The 23,369-nt window shown below is 36.8% G+C and overlaps 1 protein-coding gene across 5 annotated transcripts in view; it reads left to right on the forward strand.

Annotated features, from left to right (window-relative positions):
• C3G (C3G guanyl-nucleotide exchange factor) overlaps nt 1–23,369 on the forward strand; it is a 403,493-nt gene that overhangs the window by 362,355 nt on the left and 17,769 nt on the right. For all 5 annotated transcript variants that reach the window (XM_069820753.1, XM_069820750.1, XM_069820751.1 and 2 more), the window contains one exon: nt 3,600–3,774. In XM_069820753.1, the coding sequence (XP_069676854.1) occupies nt 3,600–3,774 (175 nt within the window). The remainder of the gene's footprint in view (nt 1–3,599; nt 3,775–23,369) is intronic.

Genomic DNA, 23,369 nt, shown 5'->3' on the forward strand with positions numbered 1-23,369 from the left:
AAGAAAAAGAGGTCAGAGTTATCCTTCCGAAAGATCCAGGAAGGTGAGTTTATAAAATATAATATATACTTTATGAAAATAATATATAAACATTATGTATTTCATATTCAATAGTGGAAGGAAGGTGTTAATTTTTTCAAAAGAACACGAAATCGAAAGTACAATACATTTTATCATCTGCTAGGGAAAGAGTCTGTGATGAGACGATAGTAGCGATCCTGGTGGTCAGCAACTATCTATGGATGCATGTTTAGTAAGTATTGAGCTTAGTGACTGTATATACTAGACTGTGTCTCCACTATATCACTGGAACAACTGATTGTGCTCGAAGCAATAAGAAACATATTTGTTGCTGAAAACCTTAAAACCGAAAGACAGAGTACAGTACTGATATAAAAAAAGCCTGAATATTAAATGAATTTGTGCGTCATGCAGGATAATCAAATAGTGCATAAATGTTATTTCATAGTATGTAATGTTGTTTTATACTTACTTTTACTGTTTTATCTTTCAGAACCGTGAAGATGGATAAAATTTCATAACACCTCAATACAAACAGTAAACCTGATATAATGATACAATATTTTTAGTCCGCAGGAAATTGTTGTATCGAGATTTGTCTGTCTAAGCTATTAAATTGTAGTCTCACTAATTATTACTCACTCAACTTCAAGTTGAGTTTAAAAATTTTGCAAAAATTAGCTTGTTAATAAAATAAAAATAATTATTACAACATTTTAAATGTAAAGTAAGGTACATTTATTGCTGGGATTGCATGGTATTTTTGTTACATTTTTCATAATGAAACAGCAAATCCAAGTTTAGTTTGAAAACTCACTTCCGGACTCTTCACTTTAGCTTCACTTTAAGAATTACTGCCGTACATGATTTGTTTGATAAATAGATTGCAGCTAAAGGAGGTAGCACTAGCAGGTCTGTCATTAAAAATTGACTTGTTATATCTCTAGACTATGAGTAGTGTTTGTCTGTCGCCCTCTTTACCTGATTACTACTAATAATAAAACTGTAACCTAAATTTTTCCGGTAATTTTCGCTTTCGCAAAAATAATTGATGTTATCATGTATAATGAACTATCCTGAGACCGAAAGTCGCATTTTTTAATTTGTTGCTGTCTGTATTTTGTTATCTTTTCATTCAGTAATGGCTGAATTGATTGCTATGAAAATTGGTCTGTAAAATAAGTTATGTCCTACTTAGATTTTAGGCTATATTGTATTCAAAGTAATTTCTTTAAAAGGGGCCTAAAAAGGGCCTGAAGTAATATTGTGTAATCGAAATATCTCTTTTAGTATTGAAAAATTTTTATAGGACTCAAATGAAACGAGATATATGAGTTTTCTATACCACTTCATTATCAAATCCACATCATTCTGTCAGTAACAGGTGTTATTTCCATCAGCTGCCACGGAAACACGATTGAGATTGACAATTGGTGGATTATTCCTTATTCACCTGTACTGTCGTGAACATTCCAAACACGCATAAATGTGGGGTCTTTTACAAAGCTAAGTCAAAAGACAAAGCAATAGCATTTGTGGAGGTGTATCAAATTCTACAATTTGGAATTTCTCGTTAGAGATTTTTCCTTTTCCATTCTATCGTAGAGTAGTGATCGACAGAATTTTTGTCATCACACTTCTCTAGCTGAAGAGGTGAATTGAAGCCGAAACAGAGAAAATGCAAAACAACAAATAGAGTTTACACTCTTGAAAATACAAGTTTGTATTTTCACAGATCTTTGCCAAAGGTTTGATCCTTTGATTGCATTTGGTTTTATCCTTTGCAATCTTTGGATCTTCCAAAGGCTTTGGCCTGTGATACACAAAATGGGATGATAATCTTTGACCCAGTTGCAAATCTCCGGTTTCGAACTATTCTGTTTTCATCAGCATGACGAAGAAGTCGTGAAACGGTAATATTGTCAGAAATATTGCAAAACCATAGTCAAAAGGCGTAAGCCAAAAGAGAAAGCAAAAGCAATTGACAGTTTTGCTGAGTAGGTGATATTACTTCAAAGCATTTGCAAAGCAAAGTCAAAGTTGTTTTGCGTTTTCTCTGCTTCAGCTTCAGTTCACCTCTTCGTGTGATGACAAAAATTCTGTCGATCACTACTCTAGGACAGAGTGGAGAAGAAAAAATCTCTAACGAGAAATTCCAAATTGTATAATTTAATACACCTCCGTAAATGCTATTGCTTTGTCTTTTGACCAAATGCTATCAAAAGATCAAACCTTTGGCAAAGATCTGTGAAAACACAAACTCGTATTTTCAAGAGTGTAAACTCTATTTGTTGTTTTGTGTTGTCTCTGTTTCGGCTTCAATTCGCCTCTTCAGCTAGAGAAGTGTGATGACAAAAATCCTGTCGATCACTACTCTAGGACAGAGTGGAGAAGGAAAAATCTCTAACGAGAAATTTAAAATTTAGAATTAAATGTGGGGTTTTGCATTAACATCAGTTCGATATACATGTGCAAATATGAGAATTAGGGAAGCAATTGAGCAACTTTGGACTTCCAAAATGAACATATTGAAGTAATGAGGTATCAATGTGTGCAGTATGGGGCACTCCAGAAGCAGATTGGCGCATTTCTTTTTCTTTTCTTGAGCGAGTTCCTTCTGTTATTCACTTCAATGTTCTTCTCGAAAATGGACAGAGATTGTACTTTGACCTCACAAATGTTAGAGAAAGAGTAGAAAATCTGAAGATCACAATGCTCATGGTATTTTTCAAAGTTTGTCAGTAAGACAATTTTGCTGAGACTCTAATTAACGAGGACATCCTCATCTATTACACATTCGACAAGCAAAGATGAATCTTTAACAGAAGGGAACGTGGTATCTCAGTCAATGAGTTTCCGGGCCTGTACAACAAGAAAGCAATTGGCAGAGTTTATACAGTAGACACCAATAATAGCGAAAGCTATTATCTTCGACTCCTGCTCCATACTGTCCAAGGACTGACATGAACTGAAGTCAGTGGCATTAAAGGGAGTTTTGTGAATGTCAAATTTCCTCCGCATATGATAAGAATGGACGTGTTCATTTTATGAGATTTGGTCTAAATTAGCTTTTATATATAAAGTTTGAAAAAATATATGTACACTTGGTCAAAATGAAACTGGCGGCCTCTTGAGCAGTTAAAATTTTCTAAGTCCCTTCGGGTGGGCCCGGTCATATTCAGTGAAGCAAGTGCATTTTGTTTGATGAGATATCATGATAGCACAAGGTGCATCTTTTTAAAACTGTTGCGAATGTAAATAAATAAATAAGTGAAAGTATTAGTTAATTAAGGAATAAACTATCTAGGTTCACTTAATGCATGATCGTTCAATAGAAACTATGTAGACCTGTTCCTGAAGTATTGCTTTCAATATACAGTTCATTTTATATTATGTATTATCTTAATGGAAGTTTTTCATATCTTTCTGAAATAATAGGCAGCTTAATTAAAACATTTGGGAAATTGCAAAACGTGAGATAAGAAAATACATTAAACATCTTGGCAAACTGTACCTTATAAAAACACTTCAGAGACTTATTAGAGGGTGGAATTAAATAAATGACTGTTGGTTTTCAGACTTCCTGTACCAAGAAGCGTTCCTTACAACATATCGCACATTCCTTTCTCCGTTGGACTTGATTCGGAAGCTGCGTCATAGACATGAACGATTCAGTTGTTCGTCAGATGTAGTGAAACAACGAGCAGCTCGAGAAGCATTCTCTCTTCTAGTCAGAGTTGTCAGTGACCTAACGTAAGTGCCATACCAAACACAAAACTGAAATATGTTGTAAAGTTTCTTCTTCTTTTTCTCTTTTTTTTTTTACTACAGCTGTTGTGTAATGATATCAGCTTTATGAGGCAATAAAACTGTCAGCAATGCATGTGCTATAAAGCAGCGCTTGACATCTTTCAGCTCAGATATCATTGTGCCCATGCCTTCTTTCCTCTTCCGAGAGTTTAACAAAATATGTAACTGTGACCAGCATAAGAGTTGGTGTTATTATTTTTATCTTACTTAAAGAAAATATTGATATCATAAAGACGACACAGGCTTTCTTATTATGTTCCACACGTTTTGCATCACATTGCAATTAATATTCTTGTTCATTATTCAAAAGAGACACAAATGAAAGTGTTATACATTCAAAGCAACAGATTAACTTCCGTTTTCTGAGTTGCACCCACAATACATTTTATTTATTTTTAAAATAAGTATGAAGTGGCTTCATTTATAAATTACACATTTTGAGTAAGCATATAATAATTACAGATAGCTTCCATAAATTCACATAAAATAGCTATTCGTATATTACTTGTATTAAGACATACTATTTTGCTATTCATGAAAATTGGTACAGAATTTATATATAAAAAATTTACTGGGTGATAATGAAATTCTAAGTATATTACTTACTTTTTAACTAATAAATAGTACTGTAAAGGCAGACTATTGAAAGGAAATTTATAAAACTATACAATTTTATAGTTATTTGTCCATATGCACAAAAAAAAATTTAGAACCAGTGACTGGTAATCATTCAAGAAAGAACAATCCCAACATTTTTGTCACCCTACTTGTTTTTTTTTTTATTATTATTATTATTTATTCCAAGAAGCGTTTTCTAAGAGCACGTTTTGCGATTTTGTCTTCAGAAAAAGTGCAGTTTTCACAGACACATACCGTATATTAGTTTTCTCTGCTTCCGTAATAGCTACGATTTTGTGAATTGTATCAAGTAATTTGTGCAAATATCTTCAGACTGTAAAACTTTTGTCTGTCTGAAGTTTTCGAATGGAGGCATAATTGCGTAAATAATAATTAATTTCTCTGACAAATATTTTTGGAGACATTCTGTCTCCATCATTTCATCCATCATACGGTCTTGCACAACAAGAAACAAAAACATTAAAAAATTGTTACAGTCGATTTTGAACAAATCGTCATTTTGTGTTTTCTCTTTTTCAAATGAAGACTAATTAATCTCGTAGTAAAATATGGTAATATTTTATGTACATCTTTCTTGTCTGATCATTTAGGAGGAACACAGAAAGATAGGTGGAATTTTGAAAACTATTTTTTCAATGTAAGAGATACTTAAAACATATTTTTGTGAAAAGCTCCAAATAGATTTCTTACTAGATCGCATTATTTTCCTCATTTACTTCGTATAATGATAAAGTAAAAATTCATATAATTTTAAGAAATGTACAAATGTCCAATTTTATAACAGATTTTACATTATCGCTCAGAGTAATAGATGACAATACTTTTAGTCAGATTCTTAATGCATTGCAACTCTGTTTGACATTCTTTTCGAATATTACTATGATGTACTGAAGTACTTATGGGGTTTCAGAGCAGTAATTCTGCATTTCCATATGGTGAAGAATCGGTAGAACAGAGAAAAATTCTCTCCAGCACCAGGATTCAAACCCAAATCTGGGTTTCCAGCTTTACGTGCTGGCACTTTATCCACTAAGCTACACCAGATTCAAGTTCCGATGTTGGATTGAATCCCTCTCATTTTTAAGTTCTACCTACTGTATTCCCCTTTGTTGGCTTACCTTCGTGTACCATGTCACAGTATGTGTGACAGTAGACACAGTGTCCAACCAAAAGTACAGAGGTGCACTTATTACGAGTGACTAAGTGGCCAGGGCCCAGTGGAACATGACACCATCTTGAATCACAAAGTGATTACTTACGCTTTATCATATTACTATGATGTACCGAAGTACATCTGGACTTTCAGTGCAGTAATTCTGCGTTTCCATATAGTGAAGAATTAATAGAATGAAAAATTCTCTCCAGCACCAGGACTCGAATCTGGGTCTCGAAGACTACTAAGAAATTCCTCCATTTTCTTGGAGACAGATTTACTCTTTGTCAATAGCACATACAGAGCCAAGAAAAGGCATTACTGTGTGAGAAAATACCCTACTGTAGGAAAAAATAATTGCAGTATTTCAAACATAGTGCTGCATCTCTTTCTACGTTTGTTATGTTGTGATTGTGAGTGAGTATTTGAAACAGTGAGAGTAGTGATGAAATAACAGGACCGTTTTTGCAAAACTTGCTAACTGCAAAATTTTCAAAATTGAGATTTTTGTGGATTAGTTAACATAAGAAAGGCCTCTACATGATGTTAAAGGCTTTTTAGCAAAATCTTATTATTGCCTTCACAGTAGTATGTTAAAGTGTGATCGTTTTTTTTTTTTTTTTTTTTCTCCCAAAATTTGCTTTCTGTTAAGTGAGAGTTATAGCAAAACTTGTTTACTACTCCAATTAATTTCATTTCTACATTTATTGGAATTGTTTTGTGACTCAACAATGTATTTTGTAAGAAAAATGATAGTATGATACGTGTGTATATATGTGCAAAGTCTTTCGTAGAAATAACAAGTTTGTCCCGTATTAAACTTGATCTTATTGCATGACATATTTTGAATACTGGTTCATCACTTAAAGAAAACAGGGGAGGATCTCGACAATTCCCTTCACAAAAACAAACCACAGATGATATTATAAAACGTGTTCAAAAATACAAAATATAAGGAAATGCATTACAGTAAAAATAAATGCACACGATCATATTTGGCACTTAAACTCAATATTAATTTTATGCATCTTCGCTTCTGTAGGCAGCAAGAGCAAGAATGAAGACGTAAGTCCTGTCTTTCTAAGTTCATAACAGTATTTTGTAGTAAATTCAATTTAAGTTTCGGGAACCCACATTCTGACACCTGCTCAACCTTTATGTCACTTAAGTTGACATAAAAATCTGCAAGTGATCTGGAAAAAATGAAAAAGCCTTTTCTTGAATACCATTTGCACAAAGCAAGAGCTAACAGATTTTATTCAGATTATAAAGGATAGTGATGAATCGTATACATATAGACATAATGTACGACATGCAGCAGAACCAGCCACTGCCAAAATTTTCTATTGGTGAAGCTTTTTATTCCAGACAAGCTTCACTCCACAATATTTGTATAGTGAGACATAGAAAACCGATGGAAAAGCTCATATAAACTTTTATACCTCATTAGAGACTTAGTCTGCAAGAGGAGCAAATGAAATGAATTCTGCTGCAAGACACTATATTCAACAACTTGAAACAAATTTAAAGAAGGAAGAGAAAAAATCATTGACTTTTCGTTTGTTTTCAGACTCATGCATGTCCCAAAACAAAAATAGTATAATGTTGGCAACTGTAGCAAGATTTTTAGAGAAATCCAGTGTTTTTTCAGAAGTCAACCATTTTTCCCCATATGCGGGCATAGTTTTATGCCACCAGACAGGGTGTTGGGGAATTTTGAAAGGAAGTACAACATGACACGAGGGGCTGTAACTATCTCCATAAAAAATACTTCTACTGGACTGTTAACAGACGTGGAAATTCTCAGACTTTCAAGGCTGTGGATGAAGCTCTTATACTGAAACTTCAAAATCATATCAGCGAAAAGAAGAGTGAAGATATTATGAAAATTATATCTCATTTTGAGATTCCAGAGAGTGCTAAATCAGTCTATGATATTACAGCATTTGCAAAGAGTGGACTACTAATATCAGCCTTTTGATGTGATCTTACTGAGTTTAATATTTAAAATATTATTTTTAATTTTTCATTAACTTAGTGGTGATTAACAACAATTTATCCAAAAATTATGCAAGATAGTAATCCAAATTAATAATTTTCTATTTTTGTGTTCATAAATTAATAATAATACTTACTTACATACTGGCTTTTAAGGAACCCGGAGGTTCATTGCCGCCCTCACATAAGCCCGCCTATCCTGAGCAAGACCAATCCAGTCTCTATCATCACTCCCACCTCCCTCAAACCCATTTTAATATTATCTTCCCATCTACGTCTCGACCTCCCCAATGGTCTTTTTGCCTCCGGCCTCCCAACTAACACTATATGCATTTCTGAATTCGCCCATACCTGCTAAATGCCCTGCCCACCTCAAACGTCTGGATTTAATGTTCCTAATTATGTCAGGTGAAAAATACAATGCGTGCAATTCTGTGTTGTGTGACTTTCTCCATTCTCCTGTAACTTCATCCCTCGTAGCCCCAAATATTTTCCTAAGCACCTTATTCTCAAACACCCTTAACCTATGTACCTCTCTCAAAGTGAGAGTCCAAGTTTCACAACCATAAAGAACAACCAGTAATATAACTGTAAATTAATAATAATAATAATAATAATAATAATAATAATAATAATAAATTTAATAATAGGCTATCAAAGTAATTCCAATAGCTATTTGTGTGAATTTGTGAATTGTACAATATAATAATAATAATAATAATAATAATAATAATAATAATAATAATTTATTTGTTTGTTTGTTTGTTTGTTTGTGAAACATTAGAATTCGATGGCTAAGAAGTGATTCCTCGTATTTACCACGTTAGTTTAACCATGTTATTATTTAGATCAGGCATGCCGTAAAAGAAGAACATGCTTCACCCTCCATATAGTTTGCAGTAGTAACTTGTCTCATGTCTTCCGAAAGTCGAGGTATATTATAGGCTGTTAGCTTGTGTTGTGTTCAATGCCAAGCTTGTAGGAATGGGGGGATGGAAGGGAATGTGACACTTTTCACTGAGTGACACTTTTTGGTATGCCTGATTTGGATTAACTACAGTACATTAGTATTTTGTCCTCGAGTAGAAGATCTTACAAAGCAGAAACATATATAAAAATTTCGTCTATTTTGAGAAAAATTAATTTTTAAAACATTTGTTTATTCACCTGCAAATTTACAGATATGCGGTATCACTTAGCCATCAAACTGTTATTTTGCAAGATCTATGTATTGATTTTAGACTCTGGATTGTTAATTTTTTTAACATCGGTCCTTTGGTTGATTGTGTGTGTGTTACTGGTATTTATGATACTGTACATAGATTTATGACGTGTTATAGACATTGTGCCTGTAAGATTTAAAGCAGTGATGGGGAACTGAGCATCTTGAGTAAAAAGTCAATTTCAACTCCTTCCAAGGTTTAGCACCGTTTGTTTATGAAGTAGCAGCACAGTACATTGACTAAACGTCAACAATGTGACGAAAGTTTCTTATGTTTGATCCTAAGACAAACAGTGAAGATCAATAATGGCTTGACAGATTCATCACGAACTACTTCGCAGATCTGAAACATAAACATGCAATTATTGTAGTTAATTCTGACTCATGTTTAGTATTGTTTACCACTAGACAACAGTAATACAGTAAGGGTCTTACTAATAAACCGTGTATAGTTTTTATACGAGACTTATGCAGAGTTGGGAAGATAAGCGGTCTTACTAATAAACCGTGTATAGTTTTTATACGAGACTTATGCAGAGTTGAGAAGATAAGCGATGGATGTATAAACAGCCTGTAACTATACATGTGAATTGCTTGCAGTCGTTATATACACGAAACCTCTTGTTTAAACATTGTATATAGAGAGAAAAAAATGGCCATCCCTCTAACAGCTATTTGTATCAATTGTCATTTTATGATGATGATTGTCTTGTAACCACAGAAGAACAAACCAAAGAGCACAGAATAATTAAAATTATATTGCTGTAGCTGTACCCTCTGACCAAAATATAGTGTGGTAATCGATCAGGCCCAGTTGTACTATCAATACTTATCGCGGCACACTAGCGCGCACTATCAGATGCAATAGAGAACCTCACAGTACACTAGCACGAACTATCAGTTGCAATAGAGGACCTCAGATATTCTGTTACCTTTCGTAATGATGTAATGACGAAACTATGACGTAGCTGTGTAACAGTTGTACCACAGTTTAATACATACAGTCATGAAGCTCAGTACGTCGGGAATATGCATCCAATGACAGTTGAACTTTAGTTGCTAGTCATTAGAATTGTTACTATCGCCTCATCACAGACAATGCGAAATAGTATCAACACAGTCTATTGTTCTAACTGCTTGGAGCATTGTATTGCGACAAATGCAAAAAATCACCTCAAGCTTCGAGACTGTATGTACTAGACTATGGTAGTACTGTTATACACGACGTATGTAGTGATTATTAGTAAGGAATTTATACATGACTTATAAACGAGCTTTTCATTGTGTAAGTATAAGACAGTTAAACGTCTATATAAGAGTTTTCATTAGTAAGACCATAATTATATAGAACACTATATTGCATACCTAGGTGCGTTTTGAAGATCTCTGAATTCTCTTTCTCTCAGCTAATTTATCAGTATTCGGTTCAAGAGCAGAAGAACTCAGTCACAAAGCTGAGATTAGATGGAAGTCTGTAATTAGTGCACGAGACACTGTCTTGATACTATTCATTTTGGAGAATAGTTGCTCGCACACATAGGTAGAACCAAACATGCACAATATACGTCTAGCAAATTGAAGGAGGATGTTAGGAAAGTTGCTGCCCAATAGTGAGTTATAAAGCTGTATTCAACTTTCGCCTCTGCACTTAACGAAAGTGTCAGTTTGTAGATCAATTAATTCTAATCGTATGTGATCCGAAGCATCTGCTACCGGAAAGGATAATGGATCACAGAAAAGCTTCAATTCATTTGTCATTATTCTAAGAAAATCTAAAATCTTACCTCAAATGTGGTTTGTAATTTAACTAGTATTTCTTTATATCAATTGTATAAATCGATGTTTTTACTTTTGAGAGGCCTCAGAGTTGGAAAATGACACAAATTAGTTTTTTCCATCTGATCTGTCCATAATTTAAGTTTCGATGTGAATGCATTGATTGAATCTATCCAAGACACAATTGTTTCGTTATGTCCTTGCAATTTTGTATTGAGGATGTCAAGCTGATGGCAAAGATCACACAGAAAAGCTAAATCAGAAATCCAATCGCTATTTGTTAATTCTGGTATTACAATCCCTTGTGATTTAAGGAATACATCTATTTTCAACCTTAAGAGAAAGAAACTGTTTAACATTGCTCCTCTGCTGAGCAGGAATATGGCAGGTCCGTGTTTTGTGAGGCAATGTCCTCTAAAAAAGATTGGAATTGTCTATGTCGAAGAGCATTTGACTTTATTCAGTTTAGTGTTGTTTTCACTACAAGTCGCATTATGTTTTCAAATGTTGCAGACTGCGCAAAGTGCCTCTCTGTGAATGATGCAGTGCACAGATTTAAAGCTTTCTGAGGATAGCCGATACCAACTAGCAATTTTCTTAGTAGTCCAATTAACCCATTTTCCTTACCTATCATACAGGGTGCTTCATCCGTGGTAACAGAGACCAATTTTCCCCAAGGCAAGTTACATTTACATTTGACATGTAACAATGCTTCAAATATGTTTTTGCCACAGGTTGTGTCCTTCAACGGAACAAAATCCAACAATTCTTGAAAAATACTGAAATCAGAATCTACTCCCCTAATGTATATTGCTAGTTGTGCCATATCCTTTTTATTTAAGCATTTATCAAGGGCCAAGAAATAGCATGTAAAAGTTTTTATTTTTTCCATAATTTGGTTTCAACATCTTTGCTCATTTCAGAAATTCTTTCAGTAACAGTTGTACATGACAGACTGATAGACTAGGACAATTAATATCCTCCACTTCTGTTAACATTCATTCCTTGACAAATTCGACCTCGGAAAAAACAAAAAAAATTTTGAGCAATGTGCTGACATATTTGATAACTGGCACGAACTGCACATCGTACTTCATCTTCAGCTGAAGGTTCAACATCAGCTCGTTTTTCGTTTAACAGTCTTTCTTTTAGTTCATCAACTCGTCTTTTACGTTCCAGACCTAAAGATGTCAAAATACGACAATAATAGCCTAATAATAATATGAAAGCAATATGTTGAATATAAGACTAATTGTAACATATTAGATAATACAAAAATAAATATTCCAATATCAGTGGCGTGTGGTGGTATTTTATACTGGGTAAGCAGTAAGCAATGAGAAATTAAAACATTACAGTACAAATAAATAAGAGTACAGTAATAAATGCAAGTTTTGTGTAGCACAAAATTGAATGTACCTAATCTTTAATGAATAATAATAATAATAATAATAATAATAATAATAATAATAATAATAATAATAATAAAAAAACCGTGAAATTTCTCTCTATGGAAGCACTTGTAGCAGTAATTGATAGAATAAGTTCACAGAGTTTCACTACATTTCCTAATGCTGCAATCAGATGGTTTGATTTGATGAATACTAACAATTCATTAACATTTTTTTTACTCAGGTCGTCGGAAATATATGTAACAGTTTATTGGGATCGAAGAGCAGGAAAGTCAAACATGTTGGGATAATTGTCTTTAAGGGAATCGAAACCAATCGCGGGGACGTGGAACATCCTTTTATTCTGATCTGAATTAATAGGATTATTGTTCCAAGAAGCATAGGGAATCAGGATTGTTGAGCTGTTGCAAAATAAAATTGTATCAATAATCTAACTCAAACAGGTATTTATAGGATATCTTAATAAGTTATCAAGTAGGCCTACTATATTTACTCTTAAAGCTCTAAATCAACTACATGAATGGAATACATCAAATTTGATGACACTCAATTTAAGCAAAAGTAACTACCAAATATTTTCACTCGGTAAAAAAGAAAGAGAATTCAATATCCAATACAATGGCCAACACCTTCCTAGGACTTATGAATCCAAATATCTTGGAGTTATTTTCGATAGTAAGTTAACATGGAGCAACCATTTGAAATACATTTCTGAAAAAGCTCGTAAAAGATTCTCCCTTCTAAAAAAGACTAGCAGGAAAGAAATGGGGATGCTCTAGGAATACTTTGAACACTACATACAAAATGTTTATACAGCCAGTACTGACATACTGCGGAGAAATTTTAATTACTTCACCTTTCATAAACGACATAGAATATGTTCAAAACCAAGCTCTCAGACTCATTACTGGTGGAATCAAAACAACGCCAATAGATTCTATGAGATTCCTCACTAATATTAACAGCATCAAAATGACAATAGAAGAAAAAGCACTGATTCAATATGAAAAACTTATTAGATTACCAGGAAACAATTGGCATTCATACAGTCCTCTCTGTAGATTGAAAACTCAAAAAAGTTTCATATCCATTGTTCAAGAATTAAAACAGAAAATCAATATCCCGACTTTAAAAGAAAACTTACAAATTAAACCAAACCCTTTAACTCTATCAAATATAGAATATAATCTAAATTTAACAGAAGAAATACTGAAATCAGAAGTAAACACTGACATATTGAAACAATTGTCTTTAGAGACAATTAATATTAGGTACCCTCCACAAAACTGGCTTCATTTATACACTGACGGATCCTTGATCTCCAGAGAACAAGGTGCCGGTGCAGGTGTTACGTGCTGTCTCTTCTCACTTTATAGATCTCTTGGATATGGAACAACAAGTTTTGATGATGAAATCATTGCAATAAGTGAATGTCTCAGGAATCTTCTATGCCACATCAATAAATTTAGGAATTCAGTTATATTGTCAGACTCCAAAGCAGTTATTCTATCAATCGTCTCTAAACACACACTTTCATCTCAAAGAGCAGAAATAAATAAAATGCTCTCTCAATTAATATCACTCAATAAAAGAATTGTATTCTAATGGATACAATCCAATTGTGGAATGCTGGGAAATGAGAATGCGGATGCCTTAGCAAAGAAAGGCAGCACCGCTACTTACAGACCTGTTACTAAATCTACGTATTGCTCTGTGAAGAGATTTATTAAATCTACATACTTAGACTTCAACAAACAAAATTTGATAACTCAATCCCAAGGGAAAAAATGGAACTCTTGGCAACAGGCCATGATTGTTTGGCCAAACACCTGCATAGAATTGGAATATATCAGTCCCCTAACTCCCATTGTGCAACTCAAACCAAGAAATGGATTCGGAACACCTCAAAATCTGTGCTTCAGCGGCTGGTCATGATAATATCTTTGAAAAATATTGGAGTGCAAGAGGTCAAATGACTTTATTGTCAAAAGCCTGGCAATAGAAAACAGCAACAACAACATATTTACTCTTGCTCTTTTTTTTTTTTTGTCTGGTTCATTTACATCCCCTCTTAATTCTATTGTGCCCCATATTTCTTAAAAGTTCTCACGATGGCCAACACTGCCCATATTCTTACCAAGAGCATTCCGAGTAAGCATTGTACGAGACACTTGGTAGGTTTTTGCTGCCAGTTTTTTTTAACATACCAGCTTCGACAGCCTCGAGATCTTTTTGAAGATCCTGTTCTTTAAAATTCTTGTAAGCTCTGAAGCCTGGGGTCCTTTCGTACATATGCACCATTTTTATTCAAGCTGTACCTGTGACAAAAGAATTTAACTTAAAAAAAAACAATGGCCTAAAAGAAATTAAAATAATAGATCCATGAGTGACCAAGTAGCCCCAAGGTGTGCAAGTAGCCCCTTTTTACGGTACTCACGTATACCATATCCAAAAATGATTGATACAGTTTAATTTGTCATTCCAAGTTAAATACTTATGCTACCTAGTTGTAACCAACGTCGTTTGAAAGACAAACACAATAGTACATAACGATACCAGGTTGGGAAGTGCATTACAAAATCTCGGAAATTTAAAAACTCACTCTGCTCATTCTTCAAACTTTTCCTCGATTAATCTTACCATTTGGAAACAAACAGTTCACCCGCGTTTGTTTCCTTTGATAAAATACTGGTTAATTAATTTGTAAGTTCATAAAACAGATCAGGCAAAATATGTAAAATTTCAATAGTGATGCTGGGAGAGGAATGGGTGACTCCTTTCTATGGGAGTAGTGTTGCTGCAGTGGTGGTAATTGAATCATTATTGATAATAATTAATTATAATGTAGCTCTTTGCTTGCTTCAGTAGTTTTCTATGGACTGAAACAACCCAGAACTCACCACGAGGAGGTGACTGCATGTCGAGTTCTGCCCTGCCCAATCCACCTCCCTTCCATGTGGGCAGCTGTTTCTCATTAATCTATGTTTAACGATTGTCATTCAACTTCCAGACGACTCCTCTACATGATGAGATAACGTCTTACTATTTTGTTAGATATCTCATTTCACGCGTCCATGGGAGTATTTCTAAGAAATTGTAGTGCAGACCATAATCAAAGCATTTTCTTTAGTAGGTGAAGACTCCTTATTGTATTAGTAACTTATATTTACTTCTTTGTGTTTGTTAATATTTTAAGTAATATGTTTTGCATGATTCTTTACATTTCACTTTGTATATGAAATATTTCAGATCCCATTGTAATAAGTTCGGGTTGCTGACGTCTATCCTAGTCTGTACTTCAGAGTTGTTTATAGAGACGAGAATTTCATGCACTGTAAAATCTCAAAATATGCATGCATTCATGCACTATCAAACTACGAAATATGCACGACCAAGCGAAAAATACATTAAAATATGCACTTTCAATTTTGTTCCAAATGTCTTATTTCACTTAACTTTTCCTCTTTTTGCACAGTTAACAACCTAACAATATTTCTAAATTGGTTTCTGTGAGGTTCCTGCGCTTGTCAGTTAATATGTTTTTGTAAACCGAGAATGACCTCTCTACATTGCAAGAAGTTATGGGTTTTAACTTGAATGAATATATTTGAGACAGTGTCAGGTCAAATTCTTCATTCAAGTTTTCGCCAAAAATAACCTTCTTCACCGAACAAAAGAATCTGGAGTCCGAGTTAACATTTATGACTGTCCAATTTGTTTTTCGCTGCTCCATCCACTTTCCCACGGGCATAACTGAGGGATCTATGGAATTCTTGGCAGATTCTTTCTTTTGTTGCATTCTTGCAATATGTGAAATAGGTGCTACATGCTGGTCGACTTGAAATTTTTTAGTACATTTCATCTGAAATTATAATAGACCTTATGGTTGCCTAGATACAATTTAAAAACGGACATCGTAATTTAATTAATTATTTTAAAGAAGTTTTGCAATTTTTTTTACAAAGAACAACTGCAATATAAAATATTCGGAAACAGAATAGCATTGCTTAACTCTTTACTGTAAAAATCGCAAAATACGACATCTTTATCTGAACTAATAAAATCCTTTTCTTTAATCCACTGTGGAAAGAGTAAACTTTTGGAATCTTTAATTGGAAGCATATTAGAACCACATTAACACACGCAAACGGAATAAACAAGCACATTAACCACTTACGAGGTTCACACACACTGCAAACACAGTTTAGCGATGATTCCAATTTTAGAAGAATCTAAATTGCTACTAGTACTGGAAAAGGAAGAGAATTTACAACCTCCCTGAAAGAGGGTGCTTTTGACCTAAATTATTTGTCTGCAGTTTCCTTGACCCCTCTATATTTCCTCTCTACTTACTATTCCCAAAATATCCAACGTAATAAATCCATTTATGACACGCAGTGTATAGAGGGTCCTCGGTAAAGTGTTGTAAAAGTGAACACCTTAGTGTGAAAATCTTAACGTTTTATTTCATTTTTCTGTTATTTAGTTTTTTTTTTTTCTTCTCCAATCCTAATTCCTGAAGCTAAAAAATATGGGACATAAAAGTCGAGAAACTGAGGTGTCCACTCAAAACCATTAAAACAAGCATTTAAATTGAATATAATGTATATTATAGGCCTATGTATGATTTAGCTAAAATTTGCTTAAATATGCATTATGCATGTTTTTATCCTCAAAAAGGCCAAAACATGCAAATATGCACGGAAAAAGTACACATATTTGGAACCGAAAAGTAATGAAATGGATAAATACTAAGTTTGAAATATGTCCCATGTTCCTATAAAATCGTGCATTTGCATGAAATTCTCATCTCTATAAATGATACGTATCGTAACTTACATTTCCTTCCTTCTTTCGTTCAAAATATAACCTTTTAAATGCATTGTTATTACGTATTCCATCCACTATTCTGTTCTGTCTTTATCTCTTGGCGCCACCATCCCTCTTGGTGTCACAGTCCTCTTAAGTGTCAGAGTCCTCCTCTTGAGTTTCAGAGTCCTCCTCTTGCGTGTCAGAGTCCTCCTCATGCTCTTCAGAGTCCTCTTCTTGTGCTTCACAGTCCTCCTCCTGTGCTTCAGAGTCCTCGTCTTGCGCTTCAGTGTCCTCCTCTTGCGCTTCAGAGTCCTCCTCTTGCATTTCAGAGTCCTCCTCTTGCGCTTCAGAGTCCTCTAGCGTGTTGGAGTCCTCTTGCATGTCGGAGTCCTCTTGCGTGTCGGAGTCCTCCTCTTGCGCTTCAGAGTCCTCCTCTTGCGTGTCGAAGTCCTCCTCTTGCGCTTCAGAGTCCTCCTCCTGCGCTTCAGAGTCCTCCTCCTGCGCTTCAGAGTTCTCCTCTTGCGCTTCAGAGTCCTCCTCTTGCGTGTCGGAGTCCTCTAGCGTGTCGGAGTCCTCTTGCATGTCGGAGCCCTCTTGCGTGTCGGAGTCCTCCTCTTGCGCTTCAGAGTCCTCCTCTTGCGTGTCGAAGTCCTCCTCTTGCGCTTCAGAGTCCTCCTCTTGCGTGTCGAAGTCCTCCTCTTGCGCTTCAGAGTCCTCCTCTTGCGTGTCGGAGTCCTCCTACGCTTCAGAATCCTCCTCTTGGGTGTCGGAGTCATCTTCTTGAGTGTCCTTGCGCTTCAGAGTCCCCCTCCTGCGCTTCAGAGTCCCCCTCCTGCTCTTCAGAGTCCCCCTCCTGCTCTTCAGAGTCCCCCTCCTGCTCTTCAGAGTCCTCCTCTTGCGCTTCAGAGTCCTCCTTGCGTGTCGGAGTCCTCCTTGCGTGTCGGAGTCCTCCTCTTGCGCTTCAGAGTCCTCCTCCTGCGCTTCAGAGTTCTCCTCTTGCGCTTCAGAGTCCTCCTCTTGCGTGTCGGAGTCCTCCTACGCTTCAGAATCCTCCTCTTGGGTGTCGGAGTCATCTTCTTGAGTGTCCTTGCGCTTCAGAGTCCCCCTCCTGCGCTTCAGAGTCCCCCTCCTGCGCTTCAGAGTCCCCCTCCTGCTCTTCAGAGTCCTCCTCTTGCGCTTCAGAGTCCTCCTCTTGCGCTTCAGAGTCCTCCTTGCGTGTCGGAGTCCTCCTCTTGAGCTTCAGAGTCCTCCTCCTGCGCTTCAGAGTCCTCCTTGCGTGGCGGAGTCCTCCTCTTGCGCTTCAGAGTCCCCCTCCTGCGCTTCAGAGTCCTCCTCTTGCGCTTCAGAGTCCTCCTCTTGCGTGTCGGAGTCCTCCTACGCTTCAGAATCCTCCTCTTGGGTGTCGGAGTCATCTTCTTGAGTGTCCTTGCGCTTCAGAGTCCCCCTCCTGCGCTTCAGAGTCCCCCTCCTGCGCTTCAGACTCCCCCTCCTGCTCTTCAGAGTCCCCCTCCTGCTCTTCAGAGTCCTCCTCTTGCGCTTCAGAGTCCTCCTTGCGTGTCGGAGTCCTCCTCTTGAGCTTCAGAGTCCTCCTCCTGCGCTTCAGAGTCCTCCTTGCGTGGCGGAGTCCTCCTCTTGCGCTTCAGAGTCCCCCTCCTGCGCTTCAGAGTCCTCCTCTTGCGCTTCAGAGTCCTCCTATTGCGTGTCGGAGTCCTCCTCTTGCGCTTGAGAGTCCTCTTTCCCTTCAGAGTCCTCCTCCTGCGCTTCAGAGTTCTCTTGCGCTTCAGAGTCCTCCTCTTGCGTATCGGAGTCCTCCTCTTGCGCTTCAGAGTCCTCTCGCGTGTCGGAGTCCTCCTCTTGCGTGTCCTTGCACTTCAGAGTCCCCCTCCTGCGCTTCAGAGTTCTCCTCCTGCGCTTCAGAGTCCTCCTATTGGTGTCGGCGTCCACCTCTTGCGCTTCAGAGTCCTCCTCCTACGCTTCAGAGTCCTCTTCTTGCACTTCAGAGTCCTCCTCTTGCGTGTTAGAGTCGTCCTCCTGCGCTTCAGAGTCCTCTTGCGTGTCGGAGTCCTCTTGCGTTTCAGAGTCTTTCTCTTTCGTTTCAGAGCCCTCCCCTTGCGTTTAAGAGTCCTCCTCTTCCGTTTCAGAGTCCTCCTCTTGCGTTTCAGAATCATCCTCTTGCGTTTGAGTCCTCGTCTTGCGTTTCAGAGTCCTCTTGCGTGTCGGAGTCCTCCTCTTGCGTCTCAGAGTCCTTCTCTTGTTTGTAAGAGTCCTCCTTTTGCGTTTTAGAGAACTCCTCTTGCGTTTCAGAGTCCTTGCGTGTCAGAGTCCTCCTCTTGCGTGTGGAGTCCTCCTCTTGCGTGTGGAGTCCTCCTCTTGCGTGTAGGAAACCAGCTCGAGGATAGGGCCCCCGTGTAGCGCTTGGAGCCCTAGTCTTGCGCTGGTACCCCCGTCTAGCGCGTGCCCCCCCCCCTATCGTACGTACTACGACGTGTAGCGTGTGTGTATGTGTATATGTGTATAAGGGCTACCGTATCGCGCGTAGGACCCTAAGACTAGGGCCCCCCCTCTCGTACGCACGGCTCCCTTCTGGTGCGTGTCATGTGGCGTGTATGTGTGTATAATGGCTACCGTATCGCGCGAAGAGCCACAGTCTCGCGCGTAGGGCAACCGTTCTCGAGCGTAGGATCCCCGTCTAGCGCGTAAGGTCTCCGTCTTGCGCTTAGGGCCCACGTCTAGTGCGTAGGGCCCCCTCTAGCGCGTAGGACTCCGTCTCGCGCGAAGAGCCCCAGTGTCGCGCGTAGGGCCCTCGTCTCGCCTTTCTGTTTCCAATTGAATCCTTTTGCCCTGTGAAGAGGCCTCATCTTTCTTCCGTGATGATTTTTCCTGTTCCATGATCAAACCTCTTGCTTTATGATGAATGCTGGTGTCCCATAAAGTGTCTTGCTGTCCCGTAAAAGTTCTTGCTGTTAGTGAAAAGTGTCGTCTTCCGTGATGAGCCCATCTCTTCCATGATGAGTCGTCGTCTTCCATGATGAGCTCTCTTCCGTGATGTGTCCTCCTCTTCCGTTAATATTCAAAACATTGTTGAGAATTACTGAAGTATTTATATTTATCTATTATGAACGTTGAGTTATTCAATTTGTCACTTCTCGAAACGTAATTAAATCAGTAGGCCTATTTACACAACGTTACTTCATGATGTCAGTTGGTTCTGTCTGAATTCCAGTCATATATTTTTACCATACAACTGTGTTATACCACCAATGAAACATCCTAAATTATTCTCGAGTGCCAGCATCTAAATATTTCGCCTCCATCTGAAAGATTTCGAAAGAACCTGCATTCCAGCACATCTTTGCCACATTTTAACTTTTATTTCATGAAAATGTTAAATTATTCGTCGTTAAACATTTATTGGAAATCTACTGTAGATATTAGTCTACAGCAAATTTCAATATTGTTTCTTTTTTCACTCTGTTTAACATTATTTAATTTGGAAAGCAGATTGTACAATGGCAATGTACTGGAATACAGCCGTTTACAATTAATATTGTGGCAGGCATTGGTTAAATTGTAGTAGAATATTATTTTATCAGCAAATAATCCTGAAATGATTACTAATTACTGAAGACAATAAACGATTAGTTAAATTTTTATAACAATTAAGTCGTAAATTGAAACGTGACAGATGTATAATAATCTTACTTTTATAATGACGATGATGAAATACAAAGTTTCCGTAAAGCACGAGGCCAAGAAGACAAGACTTGTTACTCCTCCTCCTAGGCCTTCGTCTTCTTCTGCTTCATTTCTTGATTTCATGGAATCTTTTTTCTAAATTACAACCCTCGATCATCATCAGCTAAGATATTCAACATCAGTTGTGTATACTAATGTACCGTAATTTAAAATATCTGGAAGAAACAACATCAAATAGAATTTTAGTATTTAATATGACACAAAATAAATTTCCCCTTTCCGCAATGACACTATGACCACACTACGATTCTTTATTGCTTTATTGTAACTATACAACAATTTCTTGGCTGACCATTCCTGTGTTGTATACACTTTATTTTGCAAAGGCATTTCATAGATATTTTAATGGCTATAATATAGAAAAGACAGTCAAGATCACATTATGTTGCTAAGCAACAGAATGTAATACATTTAACTGTTGTCAAGAATTACGCCATTGACTACTATTGCTATATTTATACTTAAACACCAGCGCTAGTTTTGTAATCGGGAGCAGAAGAGATTGTGCATGCGACTAACACAAGTGAAGCACGTAATAAATAGAAATTACTGTATGTGCAACGAGATTACTACGCGTTGAGAGAATATCATCACATCATTCATCAATCTCATGTCTTGTTTAAAGTTCTATTTTAAATTCTTTGACTTTATTTATAAATAACCAATATGACGAGACTTTGTAATATAGAGAACAAAACGTCAATAAGAGGGAAAATACTTCCAAAATAATGCCAACATAAAATGTAAGTTAACGTCCTGCAATTAAACTAAAAACTCACGGGCAAAAATCAACGCCTCGTGATACCAGTTTTCATCGCGATCATTTTCTCAAATAATGAGATTAGCTGGTCGCGATATTCCGAAATTCTTCCTACTAATCATAAAAAAAAAAAAACAGTTGCTAATCCATTTAAAGTTAAGAAGAATGTTCTGCAGTCTTTGATATTAGAAGTCAACTGTGACAATACCGGTACTAAGTTCAGTTCAAAGACGTTATATAGTATGGTATTCAATATAGTTTCCCTTATTTGAAGAATATCTGCCTTTGTTGTGACCTCTGAAAACTTATTCTTGTTTCCCAAAAACAAACAAATCGATAAAACGTTTTATAATGTCTCTGTTTCCGCTAACAAGTTCATTATGCTTTTGGTCACTCACTTGTTTTTAGTTATCAGTCATGTGATCTATCCTAGATAAATTACTCGAACGAGGCCAATGGAGTCTTGCAGCCCGGAGCACCACTTGTACTGCTCCTGCGTTCGTATAGCGTCTTCGCGATAGTTCACATTATGCTCGCGGATTTCCCCCCCCCCCCCCCCCAATATTATTGCATGCAGGTGATTTTGAAGAAGACTGTGCTTTTTATAGCCTTGCGCACATTGTTAATATTATATCCTTTGAAAAAAGAAGGCAGGGCCAGCAGTATAATTTTTGAACTGAAGAACCAGTCATTTTTGTCATATAAATTAGAATTAAAATGTCTTAAGCAAGTTTTAACTTTGTTGCAAATATTTAATTGAGGAGTTGGACAATCTTTCTGCAAAATTAATTGTTTGTTATCAAACAACCGAGAAGAAAAATTGCATCAAGGAAGATCACATATTACACAGTGACATTTAGCTGGAGATCCTATATCTGTCCCCATTTCGAACAATCAACATTGCCACTACAATAATCAGTTCATGCAATTGCCTATCTCAGCCCCCTACTACAGCATCGTAGTTCACTGTAACGCTAGCAGGGGCGGTTATTCAGGTGAAGTACTACTTCACCTATTTATGTGTAAAACACTAAAACGCAATTTTATCTCCTATTAATAATTAATTCTAGTTATTACTGGTACCGTATTTCTATAATAAAAGAAGTTTTTTCAGTCGTTCTGAACAGTGTTTAGTTGTATAAATAGTACCTGTAACTGTCCACTGAATAGAATAATGCCAACTGTTACAAGTGCCAGGCAGTGTCTATTAGAACTTACAATACTGTAGAGGTGAAATTATTTGGGCTCCCATTCTCATACAGCACTTGGTTTCCATGGTAACGTGACGTCATGCACTAAAGAAAGATTGTATGAGTGAAGTGCGTTTCTGAGTCTTTCAGTTACGGAGAACTGTCAGACTTGTAGGTGGAGTAACCAATTTGCAGATCTAACGGTACTAATATTAGAGAAGGGTTGAAGATGATCTCCAAGGCCGGGGGCTATTGTTCAAGGGCTGTGAAATTTTACAGTATGTACTACCTGACTCGAGAATAGTATTCTCATTCTCTGTGTCTTAGCAGCCACCCCTGCAATGGTAACTTAGCTGACTTTATGTTATTTTATCAGGAATACACCACACATACATTAGAGCAAAGTTTAAAAGTTGTTTTCCGCGGCGTGTATGATTTCTTCTCATGAGCTCGCCAGTTTTGTTCAAGCTCTTGTATTTTAGGGTGCTATTCATAGACATTTCGCAGCATGCACTACGAGCGTACTAAGCTAACCCCGGCTATCCACTGGTTACTAGTACAGAATTCAAATCATATCTTATTGCTAACACTGGTTTATGAATACGAAAAACGCTGATAATCCACCGAAAGCTCACGCTAAAAATGTCTATGAATACAGCCCTTAAAGTTTAACGTGCGCGTAAATGTACACATGTAGTTTAATATTGTGTACGTATATATTAACTTATTTAATGTATTTAGAGTATATTAGTGATAGCTGTATATTATGTATTAATCCTACATCTAAGTATATATTATATGTTTAATGACTATAGCTATT

This window comes from Periplaneta americana, chromosome 3, assembly GCF_040183065.1.
Source record: "Periplaneta americana isolate PAMFEO1 chromosome 3, P.americana_PAMFEO1_priV1, whole genome shotgun sequence".
NCBI lineage: Eukaryota > Metazoa > Arthropoda > Insecta > Blattodea > Blattidae > Periplaneta > Periplaneta americana.